The sequence below is a fragment of the Fusarium graminearum genome, chromosome 4 (genome assembly GCF_000240135.3).
Source record: "Fusarium graminearum PH-1 chromosome 4, whole genome shotgun sequence".
Taxonomy (NCBI): domain Eukaryota; kingdom Fungi; phylum Ascomycota; class Sordariomycetes; order Hypocreales; family Nectriaceae; genus Fusarium; species Fusarium graminearum.
This window is the reverse complement of record NC_026477.1, coordinates 6,093,909-6,102,411: the sequence shown is the minus strand read 5'-3', so window position 1 is coordinate 6,102,411 and position 8,503 is coordinate 6,093,909. Positions and strand designations below refer to the sequence as shown.

Sequence of the window (8,503 nt, the reverse complement as noted above, 5' to 3'; positions counted from 1 at the left end):
TGATCATTTGTTGATCAATTCATTGTTTTTCCACGTGTACGGGCAGCTATTGATCGACGGACTATCTGTATATCAGACAGCGATGCCAAGACATGGTGGGTGAAGTTCAGCTTAGTTCCAAGCTCCTGGGTTCACGGCAACCACCTACCCTGAGGCAGCCCGTCGTCCTGCCCGAGGCTGTGTGCAAAAGCCACTCAGTCTGTGACACGCCAATGTCCGACTGTGGAACTCGACAGGACACAAAGGTTAGGAAATGAGCCGAGCGAGTTGGTCCGCGGCTATGGTCTTGTCGATAGAAGCGACTCTAGGCTACGTGGGTAAGGCTGTATCGTATGTCCATGTCGTGAGAAATGACGGCTCGCGAACTGGAAATGAGCGCAAATGCATAGTGATACCTGATTGACCAGGATAGCTTGGCATATTCCAGATAGAAAACCATGCGATGAACAGACCTCAATCTTAGAGAGAGGAAAAGCCTTGGTTGGGAGATGACGAAAGGAGCAGGAGAAGAGCATGGACTCAAATTAGGTCGGTTTCAGACCTCAAGGCTGGCTCTAGCGGGTCTACTGGTCAACCTTTCAGACAAGGGAACCGAGACTCCACATTATCCCGCTACAGCATCCCTGGCAAATAGCTTGTTTGATGGAGACAGAGCTCATGACGGAAATATGATTGGATCAAGACTCTCGGAGACCAATGAATCGTCGGAGCAGCATGGGAGGGTAAAAAGGGGTGGGAGATCATCCTGTACGTACCTGCCTAGGTAGTATCGCTGAAGCAGACGGGATCGCTGGATCCGACTTGGCTGAGTATAGTCTGAAGTAATCTAGTAAAGAACAAATTAATGCGTTGGATGCACGTATTGTATGAGAGTCTAGGAGATATATTAGGAATGCGTTTCGTATTTGTTGATGCTGACTGATAGGAAACAGGCATCTAGGTACATCACTATTGATATTCAGGAACACACACAGACATGTTGCTACTAGGTACAACAGCCTGATCACAACCATCCCCGTGCGCAATTCGGCATAATACGAGACCTTTATCTTAATATACCGATTTTTGGGGTTTGAGGTGATCCAGTAGATGGGATGGCATTTCGTCCCACTACCAAAGTAGCAAGCAGTGCGTACGTATTGTAACGCTGCATCCGGAAGTCAATTGTGGGCATCGACGCCTCTGAGAAGTGCATCTGATTAATAAACTACGGATTGAGAAAGATGTTCAATTAAACGCCGACTAGTGAACTCCAGAGAGGCTTGGAAACTTGTCTTTTAACTTTCGGGTGGCTTTCATGACCGCGCAAGCAACAGAAAAAAGCCACTACTCCAGCGTGATCACTATCAGAGTATCATGAGTGGCAAACACGGCGAAGAGGAAATGATGAGCGAGGATTGAACTGAATCGATTTCAAAATAAGCCTCGGCATCGATCGGGGCAGAATCTAGACTGCTGAGCCTGACGAGGTTTGACGTTGGAAATAAAGTAAATCGTCTCGACTGGACCGTCTAGCCCCAGGAAATAATGAGTATGGAGCTTTTGTTGACATTACGAAATTTTGTATCAGATAGACTGAGCTGAGTGCTGCCCTGTTGGCCTGGTCCAGGTCCAAGTCCAAGTCCAGGATTTAGTTTAGGTAACATTCTCATCCCGCTTTGGTTTGAGCATGACCAGGGTTTTGTCATTACATAGGGTCGCGTGTTTGATTAGCCGTCAGACGCCAGCGCAACGATGAAGTCCAAGCTGTATCCAACGACAATGCAATGCAATATATTATGATATGCTATACTCGGAAGTTTGTGTAGGTTAGCGAACCAATACATGCCATTTGTGCATTCTATGGTATGTATACGTGCCATGATCGTCATGGGCTTGAAACCGATATGCGATATGTTTCTACCGAGCCTGCGGGATGCGACCATGATGCAATCGGCGATTCGGGAGTTGTCACTGCAACTGTAGTGGTAATGTAGACACAAGGAATCTTCCATCAGAGGCGTCAAAAGGCAAAGGACAGAGGCAAAAGGGGAACGTCAACAAGCAACAAGCAACACGCAAGCCACGAGTTTCATCATGATTGTGCAGGGCCCGTGCATCTGCCGGATGCCGAGTAGAAGAGTACAGTATAATTGCCGGGAGGTGATTGAATTCCATGGATGATAATAAATTAATACATGCCTCTAGAACATTCGTTAAATGTCAATGACAGCTACGGGTATTCAGTAATTGCTTCCTAATACCTGAGCTCATAGTTGCGGACTCCAATATTGGATAAATGAATCAGTAGACGTATCCAGTCAGCGTCCGAGGCACTGCACTAGTGCATGATTCGTTCCTGGTGCCTTGCAGCGGGCATCCACCAAGTTCCTAGCGCCCAGGCTTATCCCGCACTAGCGTGAGGCACTAGCGCCGCCGTGTACACGGCTCCATGTTCCAGGGGTTACTCTAACAACAACACCTCGAGCAGTGCCAGCCAGTGCCTGCCAGCTGTCACAGACCTTGGTTCCCTGGCACTGAAGCTCAGCAGCCAAAGCGACCCGGGGCCTGGGCAGCTCAGCGCTTCACAGCATATACGTTAGCAGTAGGCAGGCAGTAAAAAATAGTCCAAACATTAGTAGCTTCATTTCTTCCTTGGGACCGCCCTTCACTTTCCCTCAAAACACATCCTTCTCCGCTCTCCTTCGCTTCTAGACCCTTAAACCATTCACTCTCTACCCATAGTCATTCATTCCCTTGCACTAACAGTTCTTCACCGCCGTCGCTCTCTTCTCTGCTAGGTAGAGCTAGAACTCTACTCTGCTAGGTATGTCGCTTCTCGGCCAACACCCCTGCTCCTCTCATCTGCAACACCCCCCAGCTAATTCTCGATTGCAGGCTCGCCAGATCCCCAGATACCCCCTGCAAAGCATCCAATCAATACCGCACCATTCAGCCAATCGCCCCCTGGCCCAACAGTGCCTGTCCGTCTGCGACCCGCCGAGCAGTTCCTTTTTAACGTCGTCGTCCGCTCCGAAGCCATCTCGACCTCTTCTCTTTCCTCTCACCCCCTCCAAGAGTCTTCGTCGAACGATAGCAGGGCCTGCCACTCCTTTGTTTGCATGTCTAGTACATAGCAGTCCACTCCTTCAAAACCAAAACTCTAAAGCCAAGACTTCCGGTTGAACCGTTGATATATCTCACGACTTCCCTCAGATCTCATCAGCTCCATCTCTGACCTACCTACCGCAACATCAATTCAAGTCGTCCTTCCTTCGGTTCATCCTTCTGTCACTCCTTTCGTCGTTGAACCACCACCATTGTTCAACCACACCAAACCAAAACTTTTTTCGAGACTCCTTGACGGAATCTCAAACCCAACAGTGCTGTCATCCGCTCATCAGACTGGTTCTGAATCACATCCGATACCAACAGACTACACACTAAAGGTAAGCATATTCTGAATCGTCATTGTCTGAACCCTGCACACTTGTGTACCTGCGTCAGCCTGCCTTGCCCTCTTTGCCTTGCCTTGTTCTCCACCCACGTCAGTCTTTGAGGGAGGTCTTGTTCCATCACTCCCTTTCAACGACGCCGACTCGGTGCTGCCATTTCTAGAGTATCGCCGAAGAACAAGGGCAGCGCCATTGTCCCCAACCTCGATAACGGCAACAAAGACCTTCCCTATATCTAGGCGAGGGAGCCTCCTTGAACTCGATATATCGACATTCGTCTTATTTTTAACCCCCGATTTTTGTCTCAACACCAAATGTCTTACACGTTTTTATCCACACATTCCCCAAAAGAATCACCATTCCGCCCTCGCTACCAGCTAGCCTCATCGCATTCATCCAGGACACGGAAACAGCAATTGCCAAGCGGCATTGGTCTGACGTTTACTGAAACGAAAACAGCCACACCTAATATCTTGCAAGCGTATATAACTAACTCTATCTCCAGTTCACCACATTTCTTCTTGTGCCTCTTAACCGATCATCATGAAGGCATCCTTGTTCATGGTCGGCGCTAGCGCCATCCTGGCTTCGGCCAGCCCCATTGGAAACGTTCTTAACGAGCGTGCCATGAAGACCGAATGGGTCTACGAGGTTGTCACCGTCGTCGTCACTGAGGGTGCCGAGCCCAAGAAGGCTGCGCACACCGCCACAGTCTACGAAGCCCCCCAGGCTCCCAAGGTCACCCAGGACGCTGTCAAGGTCGTCGAGGAGAAGCCTGCTCCTGCTCCTGTCGTGGTCAAGGAGGAAGCTCCCAAGCCTGTCGTCAAGGAGGAGCCTCCTAAGCCCAAGGTCGTCACTGTCTGGGTCGACCCTACGCCCACCCCTAAGGTGGTCAAGGAGTACACCGAGAAGGTTGTCGAGAAGCCTGCCGCTCCCGCTCCCGTCTACGAGGCCCCTCAGCCCGTCGTCGAGAAGGCCAAGACTACCATCCAGAAGGTCGTCAAGCCTACCCCCACCCGAGCCGAGCCTAAGGTTACTGTTGAAGCTAGCATCGACACCTCTAACCTTTCTCTCGATGGTGCCTACGACACCGTCATGCTTGCCTACCACAACATCCACCGCTCCAACCACTCTGCCCCTGCTCTTGAGTGGGACGATGAGCTCGCCGGCTACGCCGAGAACACTGCCAATGGCTGTGTCTTTGAGCACGACATGTAAGTTGATACATCTACATATTCAGTGGCCTTATAACTAACAATTTGGTAGGGACCAAGGCAATGGCGGTTACGGTCAGAACCTCGCTTCCTGGGGTGCCACCAGCGACATTGATGGACTCAAGAACAAGGCTGCTGCTGGTGGTATTACCAACCAGTGGTACGACAGTGAGATGTCCAACTGGGCTTTCTACGGCCAGGAGAACCCCCCCTACCGACATGAACATCGACCTCTACGGTCACTTCACCCAGGTTGTCTGGAAGGACTCCACCAAGGTCGGCTGTGCCACTGTCAAGTGCCCTGCGGGAACTGTCCTCAGCTTCCCCTCGTGGTACACCGTTTGCAACTACAACCCTCAGGGTAAGCATCACTTCAATCCTTTTGTTTCCGAACCAGACTAACTTTAATCCAGGTAACTTTGGTGGTCGTTACGGCGACAACGTCCTCAAGCCCGAGGGTGCCAAGCGTGTTACTGTCTAGGAGCACAGTCCTCCTCACTGATCGGAAAAGGCGCACTTCTACATCCATCTTACAGAACAGCCCTGTGATTCTTTCTTGGGCAAGAACTTGTATCTAGTGAGGTGGCAGAAGGCGTAGCCTCCCAACCACGTCTACAGCAACTGTTTTCTTTTTCTCTTCATTTCGATTCTTCAATGTACGTTATGCATCATCGTACTTAACGATCTTCTTCGTTCAACATTGGGCCACACGGCCAACTTTCTTATCATGGTCTTAACTTTACATGCCTGGCGTCTATGAAAAAAATGAAATTAAAATAGGGATGGCGCGTAAGGAACGAGGGTGAATGATGAGTGCCGCCTGTGCTGGCTTTTTCTTTACTACAAGGTCGCATCTTCTTTTGCCTGACTCTGGGTTGCGAATGGTTTGACTGAGTCTCGGCTGACTTGGGGTTTGCCAAAACATGTTTGATTGCTTTTTCAGTGCTCATAGAAGCATGTTGATAGACACGAATAGCATATTGATTTCGCCAACAATTGTCTTCTTTGACCTGTTTATGTGACGGTATTTGTGACAAGTCTCAAATAGCTGCCCCCAAGCTTTAGTATACAAGAATAAATGACATGAGCATAAGTAGTCTAAGCAGCATAAACTAACTTACTAATGTAATCCCTTATCCCAGCAGAAAAGTTGACCTCCTAAAACTTAGGGTACAAAAATAAATAGTTTAAAGGCTATTTATTGTTTTAGTAGCATAAAATGACCTACTGTCTCTATTTTTCTCAGCGGCCAATGTTTCTGATATCCTGAGGTCTGTCATGGCAATGGCTGAGATACCCGCTCACACCTCAACTTGGTGGCCATTCGACCTGCACGATTCCGCCTCGCTAATGCAACCCAAGCTATTGATGCAATACAAACATTCTGCATGATACCACTTCCTTATTCTTCTGCTCAACATGAACAGGGGCAAGGGCACAACTTGGCGGGGCGAGGGACATTGATCAACCGGAGGTTGCCATTTATGTACCACAATAGGATGACTATCGATAGGATCTTGACGACCTTTCTCGTACGGACTCGATCGTTGGTCGCCTGATTTCTGATATCATGTTGGCTGGCGGCTTTCTACATAATATGACGGCTATTGAACAGCGTGGTGGAGGATTGCATCCGATGCTACTCATGGTTGGGCCGAGCTGACGGCAACAAGCATGCCAAGAGAGAAGATAGTATGGATTAAAATGTTTCTAATAAGCTCGGTGAATGGTACGTTGTATTACATATGCACTCAATGTAGGCGTACAGTTGTGCTTGGATATAAAGCCTTTCCAAACCGCTTCTTACGTTTTCTCTCGCTCAACTCTTCTCGCTACACCTTCGGTCGTCTCTTCTGCATAAGCGATGCTGCAATCGAAGCCGCACCCTCTGGCTCAACTTTCTAGGGACGAGTTCATTCTGGCTCGTAACTGTGTGTTGAAACATCATGGCCCCGAGACCTCCCTATTCTTTCGTTCTATCCAGCTCCAAGAACCTAAGAAGGATGGCCTTGTGCCATTCTTGATCGCCGAGCACGATGGCAGTCTTGATGAGGCGACACCTCGGCCTGCAAGGTGTGCTGAGGTTGAATACGACATGATTACTGACACGAGGGAATACATTCGTACAATTGTCAATGTCGATAAAGCAGAGATTGTCTCTAAAGCTATCCTCGAGCAACATGCGCATCCTAATATTGCAATGTGAGTCAAAGACTTGTTCGTGAATTAACTTGTTTGCTAATCTATGTCCTAGGGTCGAGGTGGAAACGTTCCAAGACGCCTGTGTTGAATCGCAACTATTTAAAGACGCCATGTCAGAGTTCACACTGCCAGAAGGCTTCGCTATATGCATCGATCCTTGGCCATATGGCGGGACATTTGAAGATGGCTACCCGTCTCACTACATGCAGGGTCTCGTGTTTGGAAAGAATGTGTCCCACAACAATCCCGACTCGAATCACTACGCCTATCCTATACCAATCATTCCGGTCATGGATCTAGAGACGAAGAATATCATTCGTGTTGATCGACTTGCTACAGGTAGCTCGGACGACGACTTTGAGGCTAAAGAAAGGGATGCATCGCCAAAGAAGTTGTTCCAGAACAGTCACGCAGCAGAGTATGTCCCAGAACTGCTGGATAGACCCCTTCGTGAAGGTCTGAAGCCCCTCAATGTGACACAGCCTGAGGGTGCCTCGTTTACGATCTCGTCGGATGGTTTAGTCGAATGGCAGAAATGGCGGTTCCGTCTCGGGTTCACTCCACGAGAAGGTGCTGTTATCCACGATATCTGCTACGAGAATCGAAGTATCTTGTATCGTCTCAGCTACAGCGAACTCACCGTTCCATACGGTGACCCTCGCCCGCCTTTCCACCGCAAGCATGCTTTTGATCTTGGAGATGGAGGCGTCGGAAGAGCTGCCAACAATCTCCAGCTCGGATGCGATTGCCTTGGAGCGATTCACTATGTCGACTCATATCTTGCTGGCCCAGATGGTCTACCAACACCCGCAAAGTCTGTCATATGCTTGCACGAACAAGACAACGGCATCCTGTGGAAACACACAAACTTTCGCACCAATAGAGCCATCGTCACACGCATGAGAGAGCTCGTTGTGCAGTTCATAGTTACATTGGCGAACTATGAATACATTTTTGCATACAAGCTCGATCTTGCTGGAAACATCACCATTGAGACTCGCGCAACTGGAGTTGTAAGCGTAGTTGGGATAGACGAGGGTAAAACGAGTCGGTATGGTAACGTTGTTGCGCCTGGTGTTCTCGCCCAGAACCATCAGCATATTTTCTCAGTGCGGATTGATCCGGCTGTCGATTCGTATGACGCCCAGGATGCACAAGTCGTCGTGGAGGAGAGCGTCGGAAGACCTATTGATCCAAAGACTAACCCAAGGGGAAACCTGTACGAAATGGAGCGCAAGAAAGTGTCAAAGGCTTCATGGGTAGATGCGGAGCCACGCTTGAACCGTCTAATCAAGCTGGAACATGCTACGAAGCGTAACGCCATGTCAGGGCGACAAGTGGGATACAAGCTCATACCACCAGCGACCCAGATGATTCTAGCAGATGTGACGAGCGTAGCTGCTGCAAGAGCTCCTTTCGCTCAGCATAATGTCTGGTTCACAGGTTATCGTGACGGTGAGCTATGGGCGGCGGGTGAATTCACAAACCAGAGTAACACCGAGGTTGGGGGAGTATCCGATATGGTCAAGAGAGGAGACTGGTTTACAGACGAAGGTAATGGAGAGATGACTAACGGAAATCATGGGGATTATGAAAAAGGACGACTAAGTAGCCCTGTCGTATGGGTAATTTTGGCCTCACTCATAACCCGAG

General features: G+C 49.2%; 3 protein-coding genes across 3 annotated transcripts; all 3 read left to right on the top strand.

Annotated features, from left to right (window-relative positions):
• Window positions 1–488: 488 nt before the first annotated feature.
• On the top strand, window positions 489–825 carry FGSG_13603 (uncharacterized protein; the record flags this gene model as incomplete). Its single annotated transcript, XM_011329866.1, is given in 2 exon segments — window positions 489–747; window positions 764–825. 2 exon segments carry the CDS (start codon window positions 489–491, stop codon window positions 823–825), a joined length of 321 nt encoding a protein of 106 aa, XP_011328168.1.
• Window positions 826–3,050: 2,225 nt separating this feature from the next.
• Window positions 3,051–5,653, top strand: FGSG_09548 (uncharacterized protein). The gene is made up of 4 exons (XM_011329865.1): window positions 3,051–3,428; window positions 3,940–4,648; window positions 4,701–5,009; window positions 5,062–5,653. The coding sequence occupies exons 2-4, from the start codon at window positions 3,978–3,980 to the stop codon at window positions 5,063–5,065; spliced, it is 984 nt and encodes a 327-aa protein (XP_011328167.1). The 5' UTR covers window positions 3,051–3,428; window positions 3,940–3,977; the 3' UTR covers window positions 5,066–5,653.
• An 859-nt stretch (window positions 5,654–6,512) lies between these two features.
• FGSG_13604 (copper amine oxidase 1) lies at window positions 6,513–8,479 on the top strand (the record flags this gene model as incomplete). Its single annotated transcript, XM_011329864.1, has 3 exons — window positions 6,513–6,850; window positions 6,903–8,305; window positions 8,463–8,479. The coding sequence occupies 3 exons, from the start codon at window positions 6,513–6,515 to the stop codon at window positions 8,477–8,479; spliced, it is 1,758 nt and encodes a 585-aa protein (XP_011328166.1).
• Between the last annotated feature and the right edge of the window lie 24 nt (window positions 8,480–8,503).